Raw genomic sequence first — 25,495 nt, forward strand, 5'->3', positions numbered from 1 at the left:
CATTTATGGTTTCACCTGTCCACGCAAATAAATGCATTACAGTGAGTCCGTAGCTCGTTTGGTGCAGAGCGCTCAATACCGCTGTCCCACAGGCTGCCCACGGCATACGCCGTCTGTGAGCATGGGCGGTGATCAGAAACAACTCCACGACCGGACAAGACCCATCAGGTCAGCTCTGCGTCTGAGCAGAACGTCTCCGGAGAGCAGTGCCACCCTGGGCGGGGATCAACTTCTCCAGGACAACTCTCGCAGCGCGCGGGTACGCACGAACTGTCTTCCTTCGAGCTCACGCTAGCTTATCTTACTTCGGGGATCTCTTCGTCCGGAGCGGTTTGCCTCCAGTGGTCCAATCCACCGCGTCTTCCCTGCTTATCGCAGATTTTCTAGCCGCGGCCGTCGGCTGTGGCGTGACCCACGAGAGGTGTATATGCACTCTCCGGCGATCGAGAGCGTCGTGTGTATATATGCCACCCATACAGCGGAACGACGTCGGCGAAATAGTTCAACGGTGTGTGCAGTATTAGGAACTGATGAACGGCACCAGTTTCCAAGGGCACGCCTGGCGCCCATCCTAACGCGGTCGCCTCACAGCGCGTGCGAGCCAAAACGCGCGCAAATGTACGACGGGGGTAAAGAAGCAACCAGGGCTGCGAGCTTTCTAACACAGATGCTAGGATCGGTACTTCGCCGGGAACTTGCTAGTGTAAGAGGAATTGAGCGCAGCGGTGTAAGGGTAATCCAAGCGCGGACATCCCGATACCTTGCCGTACATACAGACCAGATGGCCCTAGACCCGAAGCGGCGGCTCCTTAACACAATCGAAGTTGGGCCCGTCAAAGAAGGTGTATGAAGGCTCGAACCCAGATCGGCTATGGCTAGCCTGCCTAGTTCGAGGACGAAGAAGGTTGTAACTTCAAGGGGCGGAAATTGAGATCACGTCCAGATTCATCTGGGTCTCCATAAATTGCGACAGATTTGTAGCTCCTTATCCGGAGGCATTGAACAGACAACACATCGCCCGGAGCGCCCGAATAGGACATCATTTGTCAATCTCCAGGCGAGACTTGATACGCTCCAGAGACGACCAGCATGGCCACGCTCGATATGATATATGATATATGGTGTAAATCAACATAAATATTCGTGAATGTAGATGTCTCACTGCGTATGTGTGCACATCACGTCTAACACTCATCCGCGGGCGGTATAAGGAGGCTTGGGTGGTTGGACCGTATGCTGTCGCATCCCACCTCGGGATTGGGACATCGTTCTGTGCACGGATCTGTCAGCAAGAAAGTCTTGTAAGCATAGCTGGCCATCTAGACGAACTCGGACGATAACTGAATGACTGACCTGCAACGAACTCCTCAATACTTGACAGCTCAGTGTCGGATCCGGCGTCATCGTCAGTGAGCTCATCACTGGTACTGCCATCATCCATGGAGCTCGGGGAATAGTCCGCGTCACTCTCGTCGTAGTCGTAGGCAAAACTCGGTCCCTCGTATCTTGTATGCGATGCAATGCCGGTGACACCGTAGTCGGTCGTGATGATCTCGGGGACATCTCGATTCCTCTGGAGTGTCTCGTATTTAGCGATGATACATTGGGGTCAGGTCAAACATACGAACCACTCCTACGTGAAGGCCGATAGGCGAGTTGTTTGACTCGAAATTGTCGTCATAGTTGGGGTGCGAGCGCGGGTACCCACTCGCGTCTTCGTATGATCCTCGGTTTTCGACGTCCGAATAAATCTCAGGTTCGTCGATAAGATCGACATCGAACCCGTCTTCATCCGTTTCGTCCTCTGCCTCCGTCACATCTAGTTCCATGTCATCGTCTTCAGCGTCCGGTTCTCCTGGTATGTACTCTCCTCCATCCGATGATTCGTCATCTGGGACGTGAATCTCGAGGAAAGGATGTCTGCATGAGGGACACGTTCCGTGAAGTCCATTGATCCATTCTTTGAGGCTAAGATGCATTTGAGCAAGATCAAAGATGCACGACAATGCGATGTCATACTCTCGTGTGCAGAATAAATGCCCACAACCTTCGACTTTCGTTACGCTCGTGACGGCAGGTTCGCTTGAGTGGTGAGCGAAGAGTGATGCTTCACCAGCGTCTTCTACAATGGAATCGAACGCAACCAGGCATATCGGACATGAATCCGCCAAGTCAATTTCCGATGGGCTGAGCCGCGGAAGGTTATCCACCGCGTCCTTGATATGCTCTACCAAAGTTAGGGGTATGTCGGCCGCATCACGGAAATTGATGAACTCGGCAGCCATCCGGTATGTGAGCTGACGGTTCGCGAGTGGGTATGTCGATTGTCCTTTTGTCAGGAGAGTGTATGTCACGCGATTGAGCAGAAGTAGTGGCCGTCAAGCATCGTGAGGTCAGATCAGGGGGCCGCAAACGCGGTAAACAGGAGAAAACGTATCACGTGGACGACGCGTCTTACGCGTCACGGTAGTATTCAGCTGTAAGTTCTAGTTACTATTCTCTCGCCACCATCAACGTCATTGGGTTGGATCCCAAGCCTACAAATAAACCAGCAGAACTCTAATGATCATCGGCTTGAATTGATCTCGGCGTTCCCTAATGTTGTTCACATTCATCTGTCCATCTTGCTAGTCCGCGGACGTGGGTTTATCCCATTTCTCGGTCTCGCACAACGCCCCGTACAGCTCTGGCCTCCTCCACTCCAACATGGGATTCACCTTGATCTTTGCTTGGTATCGCTCTCGGCTCAAATCCACCTCCGCAATCACCATTTCTTCAGCTGTGCCGTCCGCGATAGTGAGCACCTGACCATCAGGCCCGACGACACAGCTTCCCCCGGAAAACGCATCCGTTGCGTTGTTTGCGTACAGTATGAAGCAGTGGTTCTCGACTGCACGGGTGCGCAGCGTGTATTCGTGTATGGAGGCGTCTGCGTTCGCAGTCGGAACGCAGATGAGAAGCGGGCTATAGTGATGCTCTCCAGGCGTCTTCAGCCGAAGGACACGGGCGGGCTCGGGAAACTCGATGTCCCAGCATATCAGAACATTAACAAAGGCGTCAAGGGCGTTTTCGACCGGCACAGAATCACAGAAGTGCTGTCCGAGGGTGAAATGAACGTTCTCGAACGTGGAAGCTGCCCATGGATGTGTCTTGTGGTACGTGATCTCGAGATCCCCGGTCGGGCTGAAGGAGGACGCCGTGATATGGCGTTTTCCTGTTAAAAACGAAGTGGACGGATAGGATACCACAATACGCATGCCAGCGTCCTTCGCAGCTGATGAAATCGTCTCCACAACAAGGCTAGAAGACTCTGTCGCTGCCACGACAGCGGATTCATCAACATCGTAACCACAGGTTCCGAGCTCCGGAAACACCAGCAACTGAACGCCGAGCTCTTGACCGCGTTGTATGTACCCCAGCATCCGTTCCAGATTTGCGGCGGTTGCCCCTTGAGATTTATCCGGGGCGAATTGCACTACACCACATTTCAAGCGATGCTGTGGTGCCGCACAGGCGCTCTTCGAGGTCACGCCGCCAGAATCTTTTGGAGTAGAGTCCGGCATTAATATATAGGGCAACAAGTTGCGGACAACTAGCTGAAAGGGGAAGCAGGCATAGGATTTGGTGGCAGCTCATGAGCCGGAAATGGGATGACGGCTCACAAGGTGAGTGATGGAGATACGAACGGTCGTCTTCTCGATAGAGCTTCTAGAGGAATGCGGGAGCAGTTCTCGAGCACTGTAAGTAACTGAACAAAGGCAAGGATCGTTGGCATTCTTGGCAGGATCCGCACGTGAGTTTAAAAGTGTTCAATCACAGCCAGAGTATTTCATTACAAACCACGTTTGTACATTTTTCTTTATGAAAATTGATATCAATTGTTAAAGTCCCCATCAAAATTGGATCTTTACTTGAAATAGAGAAGTACATTATGTCTACGTATGGAAGGTCATTTACTATATTAAAATATATTACCACACTTTTATTGCTGTGCAAACCACGTGTGGACAGCAATCTGAGGATGAAGTATAAATCATCATAAAGAAAATTGTACAAATGTAGTTTGTAATGAAATACTTTGGCTGTGAATGCTTGGCTGTTTCGTCACAGCAGCCTTGATATTTCGCGCCTGGATCCACCGTTCCCAGGTTTCTTTGAAGTTGAATACAGAAGTGCGAGGATTGGCGAACCTTACCCCTTCCAGTTGGCAATACTTGTCTTCAGAGTACGGATCGTGCATTTAATATCATCTGTTTCGTCACAGCAGCCTCGATATATTCTCGCGATCCACCGTTCTGGATTTCTTTCGAGGTTTGCTCAGAAGTAACGATCACTAACTACTTAATCGAGGATGGGGTCGGCGGACCGACGCCCTTCCACTTAGTAATAGTTGGCCAACAACTAATCAAATCAATGGTTTGGCTGCTCTCGCACGTGCCAGATACGGGCCGGGTCTGCTAGTAGTCGGGCCTACAGGGATTGTACTGAAGTATCTTGGAAGCATTCAACTTGAGAACGCAGCTGAACCGTTACTATGTAGTATTTTGTAGCTGAAGACATCTTAGCACAGGGATATGACCAAATGGCGGGCCAAGCGCCCTCTGAGAGAGGCGTTAAAGGTGCCGATTGTAGAACATATAGGTGATGAAGACAGCTGTTTCACGGATCAGTATCCCTCTGGAGTCTGGTTGCAGGTGAATTGCGGGGAATATATATGACGTGCGGGGTACGGGAAACATTTACGACGCTTGGTCGTTGGAAAAAAAAGAGAAGGCAATGATGAATTACCAAGCGGCCGTTCTACATCATGAGAGCGACGTGCGTCCGCCATTCGGAGCATCGTGTACGTGTCGTGGACCGAGATACTTGTACGGGACATGCGCCATCAAACAGCGCACATATGAAATGAAGTTCAGCTTGGAGGAAATTGGGCTATTGATCTTGGCAGGTCATGACCAGTTCCGAGGTCAAAGGCTGGCCCGGCGGTCGATGAGACAATCACAGCGACTGAAGGTATCCGATTGAAAGTGTTATGCAGCGTCGATATCGATTGCAAAAGCTACTAGTAGGCAAAGAGCCAGAACGCAAGCACGGTCAGTCAAGGGCTGAGGTCAAGCGCGTGCGTTTCCAATCGCCCACGCGTGAATCGACCCATTCGCTAATCACTGTTACTTACCCCATCGACAGCCCCCTTCCCCAGCACAACCGGTCTTCATCTCAGGCCGCGACGACGGTCCTGCTCCTGCCCACGGCGGATCGCGGGGCGAGCCATGAACTCGCTCTCTTACCTGTCTCGCCAGTTCGACCACCTAGCTTCTCCTCGGGCTCCGCCATCCATCCCCGTCCTCGCCCGTACCACTGCGATCCTCGACGGAGACGTGCACAGCATCAAGCGGGTGAAGACCTGGACTAAACCTTTCTCCATTCAGCCACCTCCTGTTGCACCCAGAGATGTTCCGCCGAACTCGCCCAAGCGGTCCCACTCGTCGCCCGGCGCAGTCTTTCCTCCGTCAATGCCGAAGTCAGTCCAGGCATCGCCGCTCATCAAAGTCAAGACAACCGCAAATGAAAACGTCCTCCGAAGGATGTTTTTCGTCCGGGTCTTTGTGACCCTGTGCAACGCAGTGCGCGGATTCTGGCATTCCTTGACAGGAGCGCGTTCGGGACGAAGGGTGGACCGGGCAGCAGAAGAAGGGCCGGAAGCGGATGGGAAGGATAGCGAAATCGAACCCAAGGATGAGCTGATGTTCACTCCGACACCTACCACACCGGTCGTATCTGTCCAACCCGCACCGGCCATCCCACCACATCTGCCACGGTTACACTCGGACCCTGCGGCGCTATTAGATGAGAAGCATGTCCTCACTGCGACAGAAGCCCCAGTAGCTGGCAGTGCGCGCAAAACCCCGTTCCACTTACCGAAGACCTTGGTGCTGGACCTTGACGAAACACTCATCCATTCGACGTCCAAGCCTCTGAATCAGAGCCTCGTCAGCAGATCCGGCATTTTGGGATGGTTTGGCTTCGGGAAGAAGGGGAAAGGCACTAGTCATATTGTCGAGGTCATGTTAGGAGGCCGAAGGACCGTGTATCACGTCCACAAGCGACCTTTTGTAGACTACTTCCTTAGAAAGGTACCGCACCTCGCGGGAGTCGTCCATGCATGGCTCTGACGATATTTGCTCAGGTTTCGACATGGTACACCCTCGTAATATTCACGGCCTCAATGCAGGAATACGCGGATCCCGTCATCGACTGGCTGGATGCTGGGCGCGGCATATTGGAGCGGCGGTTCTTCCGGGAGGTTAGCAGGCGCATTCCCAATTTGAATACATGATGCTCACGGTGCTGTATAGTCATGCACGCAACATCCTAATGGTTCTTATATGAAGGATCTGACTTTAGTAGAACAAGATCTATCACGAGTTTGCCTGATAGACAACTCACCGGTATGCTACACTCTGAACGAAGGCGGGTACTTTCTGTTTACCTGTGATACATTGGTCTTATTGTTGTGATGCAGCCAACGGCATTCCCATAGAAGGCTGGACGCATGACCCATCAGACGAAGCCCTCCTCGATCTACTCCCTGTCTTGGACTCGTTGCGCTTCACGGGCGATGTTCGGAGAGTATTAGGTATTCGTGGATTCTCATAACACTCGCATCGCATGGATTCATCTCCACCGGGCCGATGGACAATTCTGGGCTCACCGTCTTTTCCTCTTCCTCTGGCTCCTCCGTACCATTCGCATAACTTAATACTCGCAATAACGTGGCAGAAATCATTCAGCGATCCCAATAATCAACTGCTCTCCATCCATGTATAATTACACCGCCACAGGAGTGCCTTATCACATGTCGTGCTGATCTGGGACGAATATAAGTCTTGAGATGTTCCACCATACGAATGAATCGAATGAATTGGACGACATATTACAAACATGTGAATTAGGAGAGCAATAATAAACATCGGAGGAGGGTGGTTCACAGTACAGCCTAGTATAACAGGGAAAGGTATTATGGATGTCGCACAACGACAGGGCGGCCTGTTACATAGCAAGCTCGGCCTGTAGTGCCTTGAGTTGAGCCTCTTCGTCATCCTCTTCGGCAACCCGGGCAGCTGGAGCTAAGATAGCGCATGTCAGAAGTTATCGCAAGCCGTAGTATAAAGCAACACGAACTCTGGACTTTACTGGGGCCCGCTGGTGCGTGTATTGGAACGTGGTCTGCACCCATAAGCCTGTCGTTAAGCTCTTCCTGCTCCAATTCCGCGAGCTCTGCCTTGAGTTCATCCTGCAAAGAGTGGCACAACGTCATGAGTTGAAGATTGATATGAGGATATACAATGACCGACACACCTCGTCGATCTGATCGCCAGCGCCATACATCGGGTTAGAAATTGCCTCCGAAATCTCATTCGCAACCTGGGTTTGCTCCTGGATAGATGACATAGTCGCGTCAACCTTGTCGAGAGTCCTGAGTGTGGGGTAAGCTCTAGGTCAGATTCAGGTAAGAGGTCCGCGGACATGTTGCCATGAATATGCTTCAGGGCGTCGGCACCCTTCTTGAGTGCAGCCATAGTTTCCGCGTTCATGTTCGCAGATTCTAGCGTATTAACCTGCATCTCCAGTTGCATGCGTGTACCTTGCAACCTATCCATCTCCTGCTCGTGGACCTTCTTCCTCCGCAAGGCGTTCGTCGCGGCTGAGGGTCATATTGTACCAATGAATAGCATGATGATACTAAGGCACATGTACCACGCACCCGTCTTGTTGGTTGTTGCGTTTGCCTTCGCTTTCGCAACCTCCTCATTTATCTTCTTCTGCAAGTACTCCTCCTTCTTCTCAAGCATCTGAAGTTGCTGCCGCAGAGTTACTATCGCATCTCGAGCGGATTGCTTAGGATCCCGGCGACCGCCAAAGTAGCTCATAAAGCTGGCCATCATTTGTCCACAAGGCCGTGGGCCGATTGAGAGAGATATACGACGCGATACCAAGAGCTAAGTACGGACGGGGCTGCGCTCGAGTTGCGGGCGTCACTATCGCTGTAACGGCAAAGGATCACGTGCAAATGATTCACTGCCTCTGACTCTAAGTTGCAGATGACGCCACAGATCCCATTATAGCAAGGTAAGTAAGATCACTTTAGCCATCTACTAACGTCCGCCATCCTGAGCATATCGTTACACCATACTCGAGCTTAAGGACGTTCATTGTTCCTTTTTCTCGGCTTCTTCCTCAGTGTCCCTGCCAGGCCATGTAAACTCGCAGTCCCGACAGCCAGGATCCACAACTTACATCTCGTCATCACTTCTCGTATCCTCGGCTCCTTGGCCACTGATCACCTTATACGCGACGCGACATATCATCCAGAACCAGACAATCTGGATAAGCTACAGAGTATGGGTAGAGTATGAGTAATGGGCAATGTGATTACTGTGTGAGACATACCTGAAGGGCGACCAGCATGCCGACGCATGCTATGTAGACTCCCCTCGTGAAATAATACCCCCTCGCCGGGTCCCAGCCATAAGGAAGTATCGCCTTCGAGTCGTATATTGCCGAGTTGATGACCATGACGAAGATGATATGGCGGGTAACAAGCCAAGATAGCATGAAAAACGTGAAAGCCGCGTCACAAAGTGTGGAGAACGACAGATATTTCAGCATTTTCGCTGCCTGAATAAACAGTACTAGGTTATTGGCGTTCGACCGTTCGCGAGCTCGAGAGACTCACCGGAAGCCAGATATCACACCAATCCATGAGTACCATGATAAGGCAGCCAACGCGAGTCCAATAATACGAGTAGCTGACAACCATGAGCGGGACAGTGATGACATGATGCAGCATCATCTGCCAATGGTCCTTTCGGCGAGCCTCGGCGTTGAGGATCAAGATTTGGTGCGTATAGAACGCTGTTTGCGTTAGATAATAAAATTTGACGGGTCCAGCCAGTGGTATATGGGGGTAATTGATCCAAAGGTACTTCATATCGAATATTGAAGTGGGTAGGTTATGATTAACATACTGAACGGGTGTCAGCAATATGCACACCAACGGGAAGAAGCACCGACCAATCCGAAGCCCCATTGCACAGTGTAATACACCACGGACCAGGATTGTTCAGCAAAACGTTGCACATTGCGTTGCAAAATCCGTTCTTCAGCCTTCGTGATGTTGGGCGGTAACAGTGGTGTCTTCTCTCCTTTGGGCGGTGTCTCGAGTCCTCCCTTGCCGTTCACCGAATTTTTTCTCGTCTTCGACTTCCTCAGTTGCCTCGTCAGATGCCACCTAGCAAAGGGCTCTGCGAACCAAAGCCGAGTAATGTCCCGCAATATTGCGAAGACGGCTATGCATGTAACCACAAAACAGGCATCCAGCAAACCATCATTGTAATAGGTTGAGTTTGGGAAGGAGTCCGGCTGAGAGGGGGTGTCTGTGGGATACGAAAGCGAAACGAACGGCACGACGAATGAAGGGAGCCATTCACGGGCCCATGTATTGTTCATCTGAGTGCTGCCCGGGTTTAGGGCAATGGATCATATATCGGCAGGGTTCGGGGAGTTGAGCTTAGCTCTTGAGATGGAAATGATACAAATTAGTACGGTGTGAGATATCTAACGAGTTGAATTGCTGACCGGGACGTGTCGTACGCGTCGAACGTTTTCCTGGACACGTAGGGACTGAAGACAGACGGTCGTGAAGCGAGAGGAGACAGCTGGCAATTGACCGCAGAGATGGCACGACTGCAGCTAATAACCGAACCGAAAAGATGGGGAAACGCCGACTGCTTACGACCACGTGCGTCTTTTGCTCTCACTCTTGACTCTCGTCTTGCGAATATCGCACACGTTCACGAGCATGGCACAACCCAATACAACGCTGTATGTAAACAATCTCAACGACAAGGTCAACAAGGAGGAACTTCGTGCTCAACTATATGCACTCTTCACAACGTATGGCAAAGTCATCGATGTTATTGCGTCCAAGACCCCCAAGATGCGTGGGCAAGCATTTCTGGTGTTCAGTGAGCTTGCCGGAGCTACTTCGGCCTTGCGCGCGTGCGAGGGCATGGTCTTTTACGATAAACCTCTCGTGCGCCTTTCCGAATCAAGAATATACAAGCACGAGTGACACTGAACTCTTCGGACGGGCAGCGTATCCAATACGCCAAGACGAAATCGTACGCAACGCTGAAGAAGGAGGATCCGAACTTCGTTCCTCCCAATCCTGCGCACGCCCCTCAAGGCGTGTTCTCTGCGTCGGAGAAACGAGGCCGCGAGGACGACTCCGAAAATATTCGACCGGTGAAGAAGGAGAAACAAGACGATGGTAGCGACGATGAAGAGATGGAGATTGAAGACGACGATGACGCACCACCGAAACAGCAACACCAGCAACAAAGTATGTTGAATCATTGGTGATGAATCATGGTAATCAAGAGAGAATACAGACCCCCCCTCAGGTGAAGTCCAGCCGTCTGCGCGGTTAATGGCCTCAAATCTTCCTCAAGAAGTGACAGAAGACATGTTGTCCGTTTTGTTCCAACAGTGAGCTTGGCTGCTTTATGTCTCGATTGTTCCTGAAGGTGTTCCCAAGATATCAAGGGTTCTTATCTGTGCAGGTATCGCCAACCGCTACTCCTGATGCCACTGGTCAGGCCATTAAAATGGCATACGTGGTGTTTGAGTCACCGCAGTTGGCGATGGTGGCGAAAGATGCCTTGCACGGCTTCAACCTTAAAAAAAACTGGCCTATGACCGTTGTATATATATGATTGTATTAATATCCATTGGATTATTGGTGGTTGAATATCTTGACTGTAGTCTCGTCGTTGTGCGGACCGTGGCGAAGGTACATTGAATGACAGCAGTACAGATTATCACAACAATTGCGAAGGCGACACGACTGACACAAGATATACGAGGTCTATCAAGTAGTAGACGCTACCGTGACCTGTTGTCCTCTGCAAGTATAGCATCATTCAACTCTTCGAGTGGTGCCAGTTCCTTCTTATCTACTAAGTCAAACTATGTCCGTGAATACTCGTCAGTACGTTGACTGAAACAGCTTTTCTGTCACTTACCTCGTTGATAAACAAAAAGAAATGGCGGTAGCTCGTGTTCAGATGCGCTGCCGACTCGTCCGTAAACTCTATGGCGCGACGAAATACGCAACAAGCATACCTTCGATACCCAAGGCGCAGACATGATCGAAATGGTTACTGTATAGATGTGCGTAAACGCGAAACAGTCGCCTAAAGATGGTCCGAATCGTGTCTCGAAATGCTTTCGGGAAGGGCACACCTACTCTCCGAAAGACGTAGATGGATATCAGCACTGGGGATAACAATAGAGTCATACTGACCGATCTTGTTCGGAAACATCACCGGATCATCGAGCAGGCCTTGCGTCCAGTTCATGAGCGCGTCGACATATTCCGGTGCAGGCAGCTTCGTCGGTCGCTTGTACTTTTGACCATCCTCCCAGAGATATTCGTATCTATGCGCCATGATGATGAGAAAGAGCATGGAGGATCACTTCGGTAGCATGCCTTGGGCCAGCAGACATGATAGGGCACTATAAGGTAGGACCTGGATTAGAATCATGCGGCAGCAACGTATATGAACGACCTCACCTCCTGTGGCGTGCAAAACTCGGTGACAGTTCCGTAAAGCATGTTCAGATGATTGAAGAAGTCAACAGCTAAATATCAGAGAAGAGTATAGGCATGATTCCATGTTGGTGCATGTAGTGTAACGGATTTGTTCACCATGCACTGCGAGCCACTCGTTCTCGTCCTCCCCTTCCGGGAGTTTCACAGCCAATCGTAAGTTCCCAGATCCCTAGTAGGTATTCAAGGTTATATGTAGTCAGGTTTTGGCTTGAGTGCAGCCTGGCTGCGACGCTCACCAGCGTCGCCTCGGCATACTTGCGTAGTTGATATTGCTTGGTGCCTTCCGGGACATCCTTCCGGGGTTTAAACGTGCGAGTCTTGCCTCTATGCAATGGTTATGCTTGCCTATTGTACAGCAACCAGTGTGTCACATACAGTCCAAAGAATGCAGACATCACGGCGATGCGCAGGCGGCTGAGGCGCGATTACTCGAGATGACCGGTGTTGTCTGAGATTCGAACGTAGGGCGCTTGATCTTATATGGAGGAACCGACAGCTTTCGCCTCCCCCCGCTACATCGCTGCTCACTTACGGTGCGTTTCACCATCGCGTCTCCTAGCTTTCAGTCATGGTTGCAATATGTCCAGCACGATGTCGGTTTTTGCTGCTCAGCCTGATGCCTTAGGAGGACCTCTTATCCGCGGTTTGGCCAAGCCTAGATTTCGACCGATGTACAGGTTTCCAGAAACGACGGCATGAGGCTGGCGTTCCTCTTCAGAACGTGCGACCGTAGTAAAACGATGCGAAATGGATACGTCAAGCTCATGGCCGTCCTGCCTTCTCATACTCGCCTTCGAGGATCATAATTCAGTCACAAGAACGGGTCATCATGCAGCAGTGTCAATACGCCCACCGCAAGTCGTATAAACCGTGTAGGAAGACTCTTCCTGCCTGCTCCTCGACGTCGGAAAACACTGTGACCGATTTTCCCTCACAGATGGGCTTTCCAGCAGGATCTGAGGCCCCGGTCAAGGCTCTAGGACGACCGTCGGCGTTGCAATCGCTTAAAACATCACATCGTATACTTACACTGGCCCACATATGGCACACCGCGGACGTGATTTTGCCTGTTCGGTGAAACTTTTCACGAAAATAATCTCGCATTGAAATAGAACAGGAGAGCGCTGTGTTCGAACACATGGCTAGCTAGCATCGTGCTAGCCTCGTCTAAAACAAGGTCAAGGTCCGGACCATGCTCCCAAGCCAAGGATCGCGTCCTATTCTTCGGCGCTCATATCGATCATATGCTGCGTCCTGGCAAACTTGGTCTTAACAGCCTTATCCTTTGTAACTCGGATGCTCTCCGCGTCTGTCTCGAACGTCTGACGTGTGTGCTAGCCGCGTATATGCCGTTGATCAAATTCGTGCAACAACAGGTGGGTTGGACCCCGCAGGATGTGCGAAGTCAAAATGGTGCTCGGAGGAGAGTACATATATTTTAACGCTGCCGCCGATATTCGCGATAAACGGTGTACACGCTTACGTCGAGCATGGCCAGGTCCCCAAATATGCGAAATGATATTGCAAAACTGCCGCATTTACAGACCGATCCCTCTTGAACCGTCAGCTGGCGGTCAGCCCTGGTGATGATAGCTAGCTATAATTTACATAAGTACATAACTGGGCATCATACGCGCACCAGGATGCTCTTCGAGGGGAATGCACATGGGCCTGATATACGGTAACGGACGGGGAGGAGCGTGGAGGGGGTCACGAAGGAGAATATGATGTACAATGATTGCAAAACTTGTACAGAATATGTCCGCGGATGGCTTTGAGAGACGAGGCGAGGCCCGTCTGGGCCTATGCAAAGGTAAGGAATGCGGCGTGCTCGTGATTGACGCTATGATACTGCGAGGATTTTCGATGAAACAGACTTGAAGCGAGTGGTGAATTCGCGGTGTCGGATTATATGGTGGACTGCAAGAAGCCAAGGTAAGATAGAGCTTGTTTTAAACAACGAACCCTGAAAGCTCACCTTCACCGCGGACCACTGTGCAATGAGCGTTGAGATGCGTTCTCGCAGAGAAAGCTTGCATTGCGCGCATTCCAGACCATCCGCTAGCGGTGTCAAAGACGTCTGTATCTCGGCACCTGTAAGATCTGCAAGCGATTAATCGATGATGACATGTGTGTGGTTTACGGCTTACTTGGCCGAGCATCCCATGCGATATACGCGCTTGCCAGTGCCCACGCACGTGTCAATCTTCTCTGGTCCGCGATATCGCAGATGGGACTGGGCACATGCGCTACAGGGGGCTGGAGGAGCAGCCGCTTCAGTGCATCTGCACGTCCGAGATGCATGAAGAACAGCCGCTTCAGATATCGTGCACCCATCTTCTCCGCCATTTCATCGGTAATGGTAGGTAAAGGGAAGGAAAGGAGGTACGGAGAGGTAGCAATAGCCAAGTCTAGTAGATCGTGATAGCCGGCGAGGCAGTACACGTCCATCGGCCTGATGGGTGCGTACGTGACGAGGAGATTAAAGAGAGAGAAGCCGGAGGCACAGAGAGTTTTGACGTCGAGTCCGTATTTTGGGAGGATGTCCACAACGGCTGATACGGTCTCAAACGAGGGCGAGTAATGTGCACACGGCATGTTGTAAATAGCATGTAGGAGGACGTTGACGACCTCCGAGGGCTCCGGCAGAGAAAGGATGGGTAGGTGCTCCATGGCCACCCCTTCCGCCGGTGAGTCGGGTAGGAGTGAGTCAAAGCGATTGGTGGATTTAGCGAGGACATGGGAATGACCATAGAAAAATACGGAGTCTGCAGAGACGATAATGCTGTCTGGCTGCGTGGGCTCGATGGTTGAGCCAGGAAAGAAGGTGGTCGAGACGGAGACGACGTCGGCCCTGGGAGTGGGGCACGAATCCGGTGATCCGGCGCTTGAGGTCTGGTACAGGAACTTGGTTCAGAAGGTGGCTGCGTTCAACGCCGAAGGCATGTACTCACCGGTGGCGTCAACGAGGAGAATTCATGACCACCAGCGGGCTGAAGTTCGGATAGCGGTTTGACAACGTTATCCTCAGTCATGTCGCCCGGCGAGGCGATGTTTTGTAGGATATAATCGACATCCCATTCTGGCTGCGCCATCGGAGCGCTGAACGTTGGTTGAACGGGAGGCGCGGCGGAGACAATTTGGATGGCAACAGCGTGAGCGGCGGTAGCGATGGAGAGAGTGAGAGCGACTTACGGAGGCTACAGACGGGGACGGTAGTTGAAGAGGTCGTTGGAGAACAGCGCCGTCTTCCCGGAGCGTGTCCTGTGGCCAACCGAACTTCGGAACATGCCCCAATTAGGTCCCAAAGCCCCTATTCCGCGCGAAGTTCAACTCAGCTCCGCCGGCTTTGCGTTCCTCGTCTCTTCCAGTGACGAACGGGGGTGTCCTCGAACGTCGCCTTCCATACCTCGAATAGCATGGAATCTACGCAGACGCGTCCTATCCACCGTATGTGTCCTGCAACCGTCCATACATTGTCCTGCAGATCACGACAAGATCGCGACTCCGTTCAGGCTGTCGGAAGCATGGCACGATCTCATGGTATACTTAGCAGCCGTCGGACTGAGACAAGACGCGGGTTCGCCAGCGTCCCGGACATCTCTCCACATCGAAGACAAGAATACCGAAACACAGACTTATCGATCATGACGGATTTATTATAGCTGCGCTACATGTCGTCATGGGCCTGCCGGGCCTTCTTTTTCGCCATATGGACCGCCTCGCGCTTGCCGAAGCCAGTGTCATGTAGTTCCTGAGGTGCATTATTACTTGGTATCGGTCTAGGATGCTTTCGAACGTTGACACGCACCATGTTGGCAAGTCGCTTCGCGGTTGAGACCGAGTTCAAACCTTCCAGCACCTTGTCTTCAGGCAGTTCCATTTCTTCAAGTTTGGTTCCTGTTCTCCCAAGTTATAATCCTGCTTTGAGAGGTGATTCAGGTCTACTCACTGATACGGTCCTCGATCTTCATGATCCGCTCTTCGTCGCGTTCTGTGACAAAACTGACCGCAAGACCGGCTCTACCGGCACGGGCGGTACGACCGACGCGATGCGTGTACTCCTCGGGCTCTTGAGGCATATCCCAGTTCACGACCATTGCAACGTCTTCGATATCCAATCCTCTTGCCCCGACATCTGTCGACACCAACACCGGCACAACAGACGATCGGAAGAGCGATAAAGAAGACAGTCTCTCGCGTTGAGTGAGTCGTGAATGCAGAGCTGTGCTCCTGATCCCTAGTTCTTTCAGCATGTTGGTGAGATAAGCCGCGGTTCGCGGGCGATTGCAAAATATGATGGTTGGCGGGGGTTGCTCGGGCGCATCCTCATCTCTGGGCGTGGGTCGCTTGCCTTGCTTCTTCGCAGGGCCGCGACGATGTTTGACGGGCTCAGGTGGGGAGCGGCGAAGATGTATGATGCTTTCCGGGGGGTGCGATAGCAGATGGAACAGATACGCTTCACGGATATGAGACGGCACGAGCAGGTAGTACTGCTTCAAAGTCTCTACGGTCTCCACGCTGAAAAGGGTTATTCAGATCCGCAGGAGCACGAAGCATATGGAACGCGAACCTTGAAGTCATGCGATGGACAAACAGCTTCTGTTTCCCTGGTTTAGTCTGAGCTAAGGCAAGCTGTTCCACAGCGGGTGTCCAGGTGGCAGTGAACAGACAAGTTTGGCGATCCGTCGGTAACGCCTCGAATAAATGTTCCAGCTCAGGGGCGAAGGTTGGCGTGAGCAGTCGATCGGCTTCGTCAAGGATCTATATACGTGGCTCTTCAGCGATGCCTAGCGCAATGCTCGCACACGGATTACCAGAAACTTGACTCTCGACAGGTCCCATTCACCGCTGCCGCTCCGGAGGTGGTCGACCATGCGTCCGGGTGTTGCGACAACGACGTGAGGGCGATTGCGCAATTCGATTGCTTGGGCCATCATATCCATCCCGCCGACCACGACTGCCGTCCTGACATTGATGGCTCCTCCAAGCACGGCGAACTGCTCGGCAATCTGGAATGCCAATTCCCTGAACGAACCGATTAGTCGACCGATCTGTCACAATTACAACATCGTTTACCTCGTGGGTGTGAGTACCAGCGCAAATATACCGTAGGGATCCATGGAAAGTCGATGCAAAATGGGCAAGGCAAATGCTATCGTTTTTCCTGAACCCGTCTTCGCGTTCCCTATGCAATCCCTGCCTTGCGGTATTGGAGATCAGCTGCGCGAGAGATTCGACATGATTCGTTGAACTCGCCTTGCAGGAGTGGGGGTATGCATGCCGCCTGAATTTCCGTCGGGTGTCGTATGGACATACTGAAAAGCGCGGCCTGGAGCCGAGAAGATACGCCCATAGATGTCCATGTAACAGCAACAGAATCCAACGTCTTCTCCACTGGAAGTACGGTTGATTCTGTCGTCTGCTTCATCCTCAGGCGAGAATTGGCGGCATCGTCGTGTTGCAGAGATTGTCTCTGTGCTGATGTAGTGCTGCGTGCGTAGGGAGCATCCAGCTCCTCGTCATCGGAAGAACACTGGTGCTGTTCTGCCCCGTCCGAGACTGAGCCTCGCGTAGAATGCGAGCCAGAATCGAAGTCGGAGATGTCCTCGCTCGATAGCCGGGGTCGTTTCCTTTGAGGATCGTCTTGCATTCGTGATAAATCGTCGAGAGTGGGACTTGTACGCTTTGAAGGTCGCTGAAGAGAAGCCATGAATCCTACCGGTACTGAAATGTTGCAGTACTGGAATTCGTGAAGAAGAGGCTGGCGGAAAGCGACAAATTTTCCTTTCTGCTCCGTTTTGGTGTCGTGATCGCATCGACGCATTCTCCACCTTCACCGATGTATGAACGCCTCCCGTTTCTTGAAACTGTTTTCGATGGGCATCTTCTCTTCTAGACTCAACCATAGGCCATTCACCATGCCGCTCGGTTTTCAAACGACGATCAAAGTTTGCGATTGTTCTGCCATCTCTTTCCCCCCCGAGGCTGAACAACCGACCGTCTCTTCCCCGGATACCTTGGAGGCATTGACGCTTGCGTCGCGCCATCTAGTCGAACAAAGGGAATGTGTTGTCTTTCCTACAGAGACCGTTTACGGTCTTGGGGCTCTTGCCCTTGATGCAGATGCTGCATCGAAGATATACTCTACGAAGGGTCGACCTGCAGACAACCCCTTGATCGTCCACATATCTTCTCTTTCTATGCTGCAACGTCTACTTCCTCCACAATACAACCTGCCGAAGACCTACGAAATTATGATCAAACGATTCTGGCCCGGGCCGCTCACTCTGTTATTCCCCTCCGACCCTTCGAAAGTACCGTCAATCATCACGGCCGGTCAACCCACGGTCGCCATCCGCATGCCATCGCATCCTGTTGCTAGGTCGCTCATTGCCATCGCTGATGCACCGCTGGCAGCCCCCAGCGCGAACTCCTCCGGTAAACCCAGCCCCACGCGCGCGGAACATGTTTATCGGGACCTGAACGGTAAAGTGGATATTATCCTGGATGGTGGACCGTGTGACATCGGTCTCGAGAGCACTGTCGTCGACGGTCTGCATGAAGATGGCGCGATCCGTGTTTTGCGACCAGGCGGTGTCACTGTTGAGGACATCGAGAACGCGGTTCGAGAAGGACTGCCCGTCAGCGATCCCGTTCCGCAGGTCCTAGTCCACAAACGTGATTTCAGTGACGAGGCTATAGAACAAGCCCCGACTACGCCCGGAATGAAGTACAGGCACTACTCCCCTTCCGTGGGCGTGACGCTCGTTTCGGCCAAGCCCCATCCGGCGGATGCTACCACGGTAGCGGTCGATACCTTCCTCTCCTCGATCACATCCCAGGCAAGCAGTGCCCATAAAACGCCTTACGTCGGCTTGTTGGCACCGGAGGACTCGCCTCTAGCGCAGCGGCTAATGCACGAGGATGCGATACGGTGGCGATATTACCCCCTTGGTCCTTTATCTAAGCCGGCCGTCTCGGCTCACCGGCTGTTCGATGGCCTCTTGACCTTGGACAAGGAAGGAGTAGATTTCATCGTCGTTGAAGCGCTTAACGAGGAACGGGAGGGTCTGGCGATCATGAATCGTATCAGAAAAGCCGCCAGCTCCGTCGTCTGCCTATCGTAGTCTTTATTGAACGTAGTGAGTCCATCTCCACCGTGTGTACGACAAACGTTGAAGTCTTCCCTAGGCGAAGCTGCTCACGGTTTGCATCTTCATGCATTGAAGAGACCAGGAGTTATGTACAGCCATTCATGGGCCCCGATGGGAGCCGCGTGTGCACCTCTGATGAGCACGGCGTTTCTTCCACTTCGCATCGTGTTCCGACTTCGGGCCAGCCATACCATCCGATGCCAGTCTTAATGGCTCAGCATTTTGGCGCGTCGGTTTCGCGTGAGCACCAGCCAGGAGATCAGTATATCCTTGTTATATTGCCATGTGCCGCGAGAGCCGTACAACCGCATTTCCCCAGAGTAAGTTCGGTAGCTCAGTCCATACCATCATGTATATACCATTCGAGAAACCTGGTGTTATGATGGCGCGTTTCGTATCTCGGTGGATAGGCCGTCCTTGGCAGGGAAGAGTTGACGTTTGCAAGCAACAGATGGGTAATAGACAGAAGGCGTTCATGAATCAAGACTCATGTCCGCGACGGAGGCGAGACCTGATGGGACGCGGATTGTAAGGCGCGCTTGCAATGAAAGGTGGGCGAACGTACAAGGATAACACCATCCCCTCTGACAAACATCATATCCATTTTCCGTTTTGCAACCTATTACAATGTCTTGTCGTGGAGTGTCCGGGACCAATGCCGCAATACGACTTACGTTGACGGTGCCCTTGGCCGCTCCTGCGTCTGTTGACTCAACCAACATTATGGTCTCCTCCACGTCACTCATGATCAGGTTCATATGACCGTCATAGGCCTGCAAGTTTTTAGCGGTCCTGCAATTATCAGAAGAGCGCCAAAGACCGCGAGAAGCGATATACGCACATGCAGAATTCCCGTCAACTGCCGATCACCCCTCAGCTTCACAAAGACACGTTCGCTCAGGGAGAGCCTGATGAGGTCAAAAGGTTCTTGTATAGTGCTGGAAGCCATCGAGAGATCCGAAAGTGATGACTGTGTTGCGTTTATGTACAACCAAGTGTACAACCAAGTTCAGCCGCGTTCGCGTCCAGCTGATCTACGCGTGGAGTGAACTAGAGTGAACTGCGCATGCCAACTCCCGCCCGGACTTAAGCTTCCATAGTGTCCAGCAACGTGCAAGAGTCGTCTTGAGGGTAAGTACATCGCATTCTTGCAGATCTTTGCTAATCCAACAACAGCCTCGATGGATGCGACGCCCTCTGACTCTCAATTGCCCCAAGTCCTGCCAATCTACTGAACATCGGGGATTAAGTATGCCATTTTCGACCTATTTTCGATATGTCTCACATAAGCCGTGGCGTACAGATCTCGGCCGGCAGATACGACTGGTCACAGGTCATGCTCCACCGTGCTCAGTACCGATTGATCTACCTTGCAGGAGCGCCGGAAGAATCTCGGCTACACATTGGGATATAATCTGCCACTTCACTGTAGCTCTCTTCCTGCACAACGATCTCGTCTCCTCGATAAGATATCATACTCAGATCACTGCTTCTACACGTCGTTATCATGGCTAGCAGTGTTCAAAGGCTCATCGAGGACGGCTGGCACTTTACGCAGAGAGGTGGTGGACTCGGTACGAAGGACGGAGAATGGATCGCCGTTTCCCAGTTTCCAACAACGGTTCATGTGGAATTGCTTACACTGCGACGTATTCCGGACCCGGTGAGTCGTACGGTGCCATGTCCCCTCGGCCAGGCTAACTACTTGTGTGCTAGTTCATCGGACTGAACGAATGGGAAGTTCAGTGTATGAGTGCACGCCGTCCACCCTTGCAACCGTCGATAACCGCCCATTCTCACAGGGGTTGGAGAGGCGTCATGGTCATTCAAAACGGCTTTCGCTGTCTCTGAGGGCGAATTAGCTTCGCCTCATGCCGACCTCGTTTTCGAAGGTTTAGACACATTTGTTGTGATCTATCTGGTAGGACTGATTTGGTGACAATACGACACTTACCTGACGAACGACGGCCAGAACGGATCAAAAATCCACGAGTCGGATAATCAGTTCCTTAGCCACCGAATTTCTGTCAAGGGTGGTTTGAAGGCCGGAGCGAATGAACTCCTGCTGGAGTTTGACAGCGCCTTCCTCCGGGTATTGTCAACCACAGGCACAACAAGCTACTGGACCTGACCACTCATATCGACAGGGAAGAGAAATCGAGAAGCAGCACGGCAAGCTAGGGCTATGGAACGGCGACTCCAGCCGGCTTCATGTTCGCAAGGCACAGTATAAGTGAGCACCCGCAGTTCTTTCCGTCCTCATAATTCTGACTGCGTAATTCAGCTATGGATGGGACTGGGGTTAGTGAACTTGCACATACAAGTATGCACCTGATTGACAACCGGCGTAGGACCCGTCCTCATGACCACTGGACCCTGGCGCCCCATATTCCTACACACGTACGAGACTCGGATTGACGACCTTGACATCCGTAGCAAAGTTAGCCCATCATTGGACGTATTTTTGTCCGTGGATTGCACGCTGTCGCATGATGTGGCTTGCACCTCATCTGTCGCGTTGGTCGATGCCAGCGGAAATCGTGTGATCGGCGGATCCAACCTCACTGTGAAGAACGGGTATGCTCGCGCGGAGTTTTCTCTGAGCGCGGGGACTGTAGATCTCTGGTATCCCGTGGGCTACGGGAAACAACCCATCTACACTGTGGAGGTGCAAATCGCAGATGAGGTGCGCCTGACTCCGCCGAATTGATTGCTTGAACTTAAACCGTGCATAGGCTGGCAAGGTGCTAGATTTCAAGTCGCAGAAAATCGCGTTCAGGCGCGCTCAAGTAGTGCAGGAGAAGTTGATTGACCAAGAGGGTTTGACGTTTCTCTTTGAAATCAACAATATACGCGTCTTCTGCGGTGGTTAGTGGCATCGCGCTTCTGATATACCACTCTTTATGGGGCTAATCGATGATTCTGGATAGGCTCGAACTGGATCCCAGCAGATTCATTCCTTACCACGTAGGTTTTGCTATTCACCAGACGTGCATCTGGCCCACGTTTATTGGCGAGACAGCATGACCACCGATCGTTACAAAGCATGGCTTAAACTCCTCGTGGATGGGAACCAAAATATGATCCGAGTATGGGGAGGTGGCATATACGAGCCTGACCTATTCTACGACTTGTGCGACGGTAAGGCGGATGTAGCCGTGATCAATGGATAATGCTCACCCACAGTTTAGAGATGGGAATTCTAGTTTGGCAAGACTTCATGTTCGGATGCGGCCAGGTCAGACATTTTCAATGTGGGTTGCGAAGATACGTCGATGATAATGAGTTTCGCTAGTACCCGGCATACGACTCTTTTCTTAAATCGGTGACCAAAGAAGCCGAGCAAAATGTCAAGAGATTGAGGCATCATCCGTCATTGGTTATCTTCGGTCGGTATCAGTAATCCTTGACCGTTCTGCTGTAAGCTCACTGTCCCGTTGCATAGCTGGTAACAACGAAGGTATGCTCTTCATCATTTCACTCTGGCATGATCTCCTGTCTCAAAACGAACTCGGGTCAGATTATCAGATCGCTGAATCTTTACATCTTGAGTTGGACTACTCGGATGAAACGTCGGACTTCCGAAAGACGAACTTCCCCGCACGCCACATCTACGAGCGAGTTCTGCCCTCCGTCGTGGAGAAGTACTCAGATGTCTTCTATCACCGTAGTTCCCCTTACAGTGGCCAAGGACAGCCAACGACTGATAAAACACTCGGTGATCTTCATCAGTGTCAGTATCAACTGGTCCAGCACCAGGGTGAACACTGCTGATAGATTTGGCAGGGAACGTATGGCACGGATCCCAGGAGCCATGGCACAATTGGGATATCCTTGCCGGTAGATTCGTCTCAGAGTTTGGCATGTGCGTATTTTATCACCTTCCTGGACTAGAGAACCCCAACCAGTTTGTATTCAGGGAGGGCTACCCAAACATCCGTACAGTTGACTACTGGCTAGGAGGAGACAAAACTGAGCGGTACCCGCAGTCAAGGCATATGCTCTTTGTCTACATTTGGAGTTGTGTACTAACTTTTGACAGGGTGATGAATAATCATAATAAAGCAGACGGGTTTGAGCGTCGTCTTGAGGTACGTGCGGGAAGTTGAGTGACCACTCCCTCAGCCTAACCGGAGATTATATAGTTATACTTGATGGAAAACTTCAAGCACGCCTTCGACATCGAGAGGTAACACGTGTTACTCCCGATCGGCGGCCCAACTCATTACCTCAAAGCTACGTTTATTACACACAGGTGATGCAGGCCGAAACCTTGGCTGCAGCATATCGTCTGTGGCGACGGAATTGGAAAGGTAAGGGCCGAGAATATACAGCAGGTGCTCTCGTGTGGCAGGTACGCTGCTTTTAGCCCCAAAGCTTGATCTCCTGATTGAAATACGCCGCAGATCAACGATTGTTGGCCTACCACGTCGTGGGCGATCATCGATTACTTCCTGCGACCGAAGCCCGCCTATTTTGCCATAGCAAGGGAACTGCGCCCGTTCACCGTCGGCATGACGCGCAAGGAGAAGAAGACATACAAGGACGATCGTAGTGCCGCTAATTTCACGATCAAGACCGTCCTGGAGGTATGGGGAACAAACCGGACGCTTTCGGACAAGAGCGCAAATCTCGAGGTTACGTTCTATGATCTCGAGTCAGACTGGAAGGATCAATGGTGCAAGGACGTGGTGCTCGCATCTAACCAGGCGACCGAGTTATATCAGGGTGAACTGTCCGGACAGCCCACAAGAACGAAGCTCAGCGAGGTACCGAAAACTATCGTTGTTTCGGCACGACTGGTGGATGAAGGTGGTGCGGTGCTCGGACGGTATTCAAACTGGTCAGTTCCGCCGTTTATGGGCGAATGTCAGATGTTTGAAGCCTTGGATATTGCCAGGCCCGAGCCGTTCAAGTTCATCAAGTTCCCAGATCGTGATTCGGTGGGACTGAAGGTTACTATGGGCACTGACGGCGAAAGCGTTGAACTGAGCTCCAAGAAACCGATCAAAGGCATCATTCTTGATGTAGAGGGCGAAGATGTTGAATGGAGCGACCAGGCAATCGATCTTGTGCCTGACGATCCACAGATAGTGCGGGCAAAAGGGCTCAAGGGTCGGAAGGTCCGTGCACGGTTTCTCGGTGATGGTTCGGCATAGTTTCCATTGACTCTAGACTGATGCCTGTGATGCACTACGAATATTGATTGTGCGTCGCTTCGTTTGCCCCGCCCCCTGACGGTGCCACATTGAGATATGTTACCTGAGCTCGCTCAAGTATCTCTCAACCCGGAAATTAATAAGCAGCGTGTGCAGTGCGGATTACTTATAATGAATCACGGATATTATACTACAGCATCGCAAATGGGGCAATTTACATGTAAGCGAAGGTGGACTGGCGAGGAACCCGCCATTCTTTCCAGTTGCGATGGCAAAACAAGCGAAGGTGGTCAATGCGTGGGGCACCCGCCATTTTTCCAGTGGGGAGCCGAAACAAGCAGACGCGTCACCCCCAGCGGATCTAAGACGCGCGTACACTACTGCTACGCCATTTAAGCAACTTGATGAGTGCTATGTAGCGCACGAGTGTCGTTACTTATCTCATTCATACTCATCTTCATCTTCGCCATGGCTGCCAATCCTTCTAGCGACGACCTTCTGGGCGATCATACACCATCGGAGCTGATGGAGAATATGATGTTTTTGGCTCGCGAGTTGCAACTGATCGGTCCAGAGCCGTACGTACAAGTAGGAAATCTATCACAACCCAAGGAGTGCTGAGGCATGGTCCGCTATGGGAAAGCCATACGCAAGAATATATCGACAGGCTACCCGCGGTGAACGAGGCGCAGTTGAGAAGGCTGGAACAACTTGGTCAGTCTCCTCACCCGAAATAATTGTAGGCTGCTCGCTTAACAATGGCCGGACAGATTCGTCTTGCCCAATATGTCTTATACCTTTCTCTGCGGTGATTGCAGAGGAAGAGACAGCCTCGGCCATGGAATCACCTGCGTACGCTGATCAGGACATGGGTGTGACACGGCTGAAGAATGTTGTGGAGGGTGAGGCAGGGTAAGAGAGCCAGCTGCTCGATGATTGGTTGTCGCCTGACTCGTTATTCTCGTAGATGCGGGCATATCTTCTGTCGCAAAGACATCTCGAGGTGGATTGCGACTGGACATACGTCCTGTCCTACCTGTCGCACCCCGTTCCTCAGGCCTGCGGAACCGCAGCGGAGGAATTCATCGAGGGGAACGGAACCGAGACCGAATGTCGCCATAAACAGTGCCCTTCCTGATGTAGCGAGATTACTCGATGGGGGGGATGACGAAGAGCTCAACCATATCTTGCAAGAAATGGATCACAGATTACTTGCGGTCCTTCAGGGACAACGACCTGCTCATCCGACCCCGCAGCGGCCCAGCGTCGACTACGACCAGGAATTTATTGGGATGTACACTTGATGACGAAACGATAGATCCATGCTCTCTATTTCCCGCCAAGTTCGTTCGTTCCAAATACAGTCATTAGGTTAAAGTCCAAGCTACCAAGATACGGTATACTAGTCAGCTGCAGAGCAAAGATGGTATGCATGTAGGCCAGCCAGATGGATGTCAAGACTACGACGTCCGGTTGTGAATGCACAGAGAGAGGAGAGATTG

The 25,495-nt window shown here is 51.8% G+C and overlaps 12 protein-coding genes across 12 annotated transcripts; 5 read left to right on the forward strand and 7 right to left on the reverse strand.

The window, feature by feature from the left end:
• Positions 1-1,175: 1,175 nt before the first annotated feature.
• Positions 1,176-2,285, reverse strand: PUNSTDRAFT_142805 (uncharacterized protein; the record flags this gene model as incomplete). The annotated part of the gene is made up of 4 exons (XM_007382363.1): positions 1,176-1,282; positions 1,354-1,573; positions 1,629-1,968; positions 2,020-2,285. The coding sequence occupies 4 exons, from the start codon at positions 2,283-2,285 to the stop codon at positions 1,185-1,187; spliced, it is 924 nt and encodes a 307-aa protein (XP_007382425.1). The 3' UTR covers positions 1,176-1,184.
• Positions 2,286-2,627: 342 nt separating this feature from the next.
• PUNSTDRAFT_142806 (carbon-nitrogen hydrolase) lies at positions 2,628-3,563 on the reverse strand (the record flags this gene model as incomplete). Its single annotated transcript, XM_007382364.1, has 1 exon — positions 2,628-3,563. The coding sequence occupies one exon, from the start codon at positions 3,561-3,563 to the stop codon at positions 2,628-2,630; it is 936 nt and encodes a 311-aa protein (XP_007382426.1).
• Positions 3,564-5,202: 1,639 nt separating this feature from the next.
• On the forward strand, positions 5,203-6,832 carry PUNSTDRAFT_142807 (NIF-domain-containing protein). The gene is made up of 4 exons (XM_007382365.1): positions 5,203-6,134; positions 6,188-6,304; positions 6,357-6,471; positions 6,524-6,832. The coding sequence occupies exons 1-4, from the start codon at positions 5,271-5,273 to the stop codon at positions 6,655-6,657; spliced, it is 1,230 nt and encodes a 409-aa protein (XP_007382427.1). The 5' UTR covers positions 5,203-5,270; the 3' UTR covers positions 6,658-6,832.
• A 218-nt stretch (positions 6,833-7,050) lies between these two features.
• Positions 7,051-7,946, reverse strand: PUNSTDRAFT_65229 (Snf7-domain-containing protein; the record flags this gene model as incomplete). Its single annotated transcript, XM_007382366.1, has 5 exons — positions 7,051-7,121; positions 7,177-7,294; positions 7,360-7,477; positions 7,528-7,705; positions 7,766-7,946. 5 exons carry the CDS (start codon positions 7,944-7,946, stop codon positions 7,051-7,053), a joined length of 666 nt encoding a protein of 221 aa, XP_007382428.1.
• Positions 7,947-8,294: 348 nt separating this feature from the next.
• Positions 8,295-9,510, reverse strand: PUNSTDRAFT_64598 (longevity assurance proteins LAG1/LAC1; the record flags this gene model as incomplete). Its single annotated transcript, XM_007382367.1, has 4 exons — positions 8,295-8,393; positions 8,452-8,679; positions 8,738-9,028; positions 9,076-9,510. 4 exons carry the CDS (start codon positions 9,508-9,510, stop codon positions 8,295-8,297), a joined length of 1,053 nt encoding a protein of 350 aa, XP_007382429.1.
• Positions 9,511-9,856: 346 nt separating this feature from the next.
• On the forward strand, positions 9,857-10,778 carry PUNSTDRAFT_100795 (RNA-binding domain-containing protein; the record flags this gene model as incomplete). The annotated part of the gene is made up of 4 exons (XM_007382368.1): positions 9,857-10,096; positions 10,159-10,405; positions 10,467-10,551; positions 10,601-10,778. Exons 1-4 carry the CDS (start codon positions 9,863-9,865, stop codon positions 10,776-10,778), a joined length of 744 nt encoding a protein of 247 aa, XP_007382430.1. The 5' UTR covers positions 9,857-9,862.
• Positions 10,779-10,807: 29 nt separating this feature from the next.
• PUNSTDRAFT_119758 (Mob1/phocein) lies at positions 10,808-12,106 on the reverse strand. The gene is made up of 9 exons (XM_007382369.1): positions 12,053-12,106; positions 11,914-12,001; positions 11,774-11,846; positions 11,639-11,706; positions 11,555-11,580; positions 11,369-11,502; positions 11,188-11,307; positions 11,088-11,134; positions 10,808-11,031 (listed from the first exon to the last, which is right to left on the reverse strand). The coding sequence occupies exons 1-9, from the start codon at positions 12,070-12,072 to the stop codon at positions 10,948-10,950; spliced, it is 660 nt and encodes a 219-aa protein (XP_007382431.1). The 5' UTR covers positions 12,073-12,106; the 3' UTR covers positions 10,808-10,947.
• A 1,344-nt stretch (positions 12,107-13,450) lies between these two features.
• On the reverse strand, positions 13,451-14,749 carry PUNSTDRAFT_51491 (uncharacterized protein). The gene is made up of 4 exons (XM_007382370.1): positions 14,632-14,749; positions 13,828-14,572; positions 13,656-13,780; positions 13,451-13,597 (listed from the first exon to the last, which is right to left on the reverse strand). Exons 1-4 carry the CDS (start codon positions 14,710-14,712, stop codon positions 13,586-13,588), a joined length of 963 nt encoding a protein of 320 aa, XP_007382432.1. The 5' UTR covers positions 14,713-14,749; the 3' UTR covers positions 13,451-13,585.
• Positions 14,750-15,347: 598 nt separating this feature from the next.
• On the reverse strand, positions 15,348-16,994 carry PUNSTDRAFT_64568 (DEAD-domain-containing protein; the record flags this gene model as incomplete). The annotated part of the gene is made up of 7 exons (XM_007382371.1): positions 15,348-15,431; positions 15,489-15,577; positions 15,630-16,198; positions 16,251-16,441; positions 16,495-16,705; positions 16,757-16,876; positions 16,933-16,994. The coding sequence occupies 7 exons, from the start codon at positions 16,992-16,994 to the stop codon at positions 15,348-15,350; spliced, it is 1,326 nt and encodes a 441-aa protein (XP_007382433.1).
• A 541-nt stretch (positions 16,995-17,535) lies between these two features.
• Positions 17,536-19,864, forward strand: PUNSTDRAFT_51494 (translation factor). The gene is made up of 5 exons (XM_007382372.1): positions 17,536-18,822; positions 18,872-19,345; positions 19,400-19,451; positions 19,507-19,607; positions 19,676-19,864. Exon 1 carries the CDS (start codon positions 17,599-17,601, stop codon positions 18,805-18,807), a length of 1,209 nt encoding a protein of 402 aa, XP_007382434.1. The 5' UTR covers positions 17,536-17,598; the 3' UTR covers positions 18,808-18,822; positions 18,872-19,345; positions 19,400-19,451; positions 19,507-19,607; positions 19,676-19,864.
• A 355-nt stretch (positions 19,865-20,219) lies between these two features.
• Positions 20,220-24,174, forward strand: PUNSTDRAFT_100815 (glycoside hydrolase family 2 protein). The gene is made up of 20 exons (XM_007382373.1): positions 20,220-20,497; positions 20,551-20,581; positions 20,637-20,755; positions 20,807-20,926; positions 20,982-21,067; positions 21,119-21,135; positions 21,186-21,520; positions 21,570-21,702; positions 21,765-21,801; positions 21,857-21,975; positions 22,026-22,072; positions 22,130-22,223; positions 22,280-22,294; positions 22,355-22,567; positions 22,621-22,699; positions 22,754-22,828; positions 22,877-22,925; positions 22,980-23,023; positions 23,071-23,188; positions 23,241-24,174. The coding sequence occupies exons 1-20, from the start codon at positions 20,342-20,344 to the stop codon at positions 23,991-23,993; spliced, it is 2,640 nt and encodes an 879-aa protein (XP_007382435.1). The 5' UTR covers positions 20,220-20,341; the 3' UTR covers positions 23,994-24,174.
• Positions 24,175-24,461: 287 nt separating this feature from the next.
• On the forward strand, positions 24,462-25,131 carry PUNSTDRAFT_43667 (uncharacterized protein; the record flags this gene model as incomplete). Its single annotated transcript, XM_007382374.1, has 4 exons — positions 24,462-24,571; positions 24,661-24,707; positions 24,764-24,905; positions 24,987-25,131. 4 exons carry the CDS (start codon positions 24,462-24,464, stop codon positions 25,129-25,131), a joined length of 444 nt encoding a protein of 147 aa, XP_007382436.1.
• Between the last annotated feature and the right edge of the window lie 364 nt (positions 25,132-25,495).

Source organism: Punctularia strigosozonata, assembly GCF_000264995.1.
Source record: "Punctularia strigosozonata HHB-11173 SS5 unplaced genomic scaffold PUNSTscaffold_4, whole genome shotgun sequence".
Lineage (NCBI taxonomy): Eukaryota > Fungi > Basidiomycota > Agaricomycetes > Corticiales > Punctulariaceae > Punctularia > Punctularia strigosozonata.

Excerpts from the sequence above, each read along its gene's own strand:
- PUNSTDRAFT_100815 (XM_007382373.1), top strand. The coding sequence starts at position 20,342 with ATGGCTAGCAGTGTTCAAAGGCTCATCGAGGACGGCTGGCACTTTACG. Across the intron at positions 20,756-20,806 it reads CATTTGTTGTGATCTATCTG|AACGGATCAAAAATCCACGA; the intron begins GTAGGACTGATT and ends AACGACGGCCAG. Across the intron at positions 22,926-22,979 it reads GGTTTGAGCGTCGTCTTGAG|TTATACTTGATGGAAAACTT; the intron begins GTACGTGCGGGA and ends GAGATTATATAG.
- PUNSTDRAFT_142807 (XM_007382365.1), top strand. The coding sequence starts at position 5,271 with ATGAACTCGCTCTCTTACCTGTCTCGCCAGTTCGACCACCTAGCTTCT. Across the intron at positions 6,135-6,187 it reads TAGACTACTTCCTTAGAAAG|GTTTCGACATGGTACACCCT; the intron begins GTACCGCACCTC and ends ATATTTGCTCAG. Across the intron at positions 6,305-6,356 it reads AGCGGCGGTTCTTCCGGGAG|TCATGCACGCAACATCCTAA; the intron begins GTTAGCAGGCGC and ends GGTGCTGTATAG.
- PUNSTDRAFT_51491 (XM_007382370.1), bottom strand. The coding sequence starts at position 14,712 with ATGACTGAGGATAACGTTGTCAAACCGCTATCCGAACTTCAGCCCGCT. Across the intron at positions 14,573-14,631 it reads TCTCCTCGTTGACGCCACCG|ACCTCAAGCGCCGGATCACC; the intron begins GTGAGTACATGC and ends TTCCTGTACCAG. Across the intron at positions 13,781-13,827 it reads CGCATGGGATGCTCGGCCAA|ATCTTACAGGTGCCGAGATA; the intron begins GTAAGCCGTAAA and ends AATCGCTTGCAG.
- PUNSTDRAFT_119758 (XM_007382369.1), bottom strand. The coding sequence starts at position 12,072 with ATGTCTGCATTCTTTGGACT. Across the intron at positions 11,707-11,773 it reads CGAGTGGCTCGCAGTGCATG|CTGTTGACTTCTTCAATCAT; the intron begins GTGAACAAATCC and ends TCTGATATTTAG. Across the intron at positions 11,308-11,368 it reads GATGTTTCCGAACAAGATCG|GTGTGCCCTTCCCGAAAGCA; the intron begins GTCAGTATGACT and ends TTCGGAGAGTAG.
- PUNSTDRAFT_51494 (XM_007382372.1), top strand. The coding sequence starts at position 17,599 with ATGCCGCTCGGTTTTCAAACGACGATCAAAGTTTGCGATTGTTCTGCC.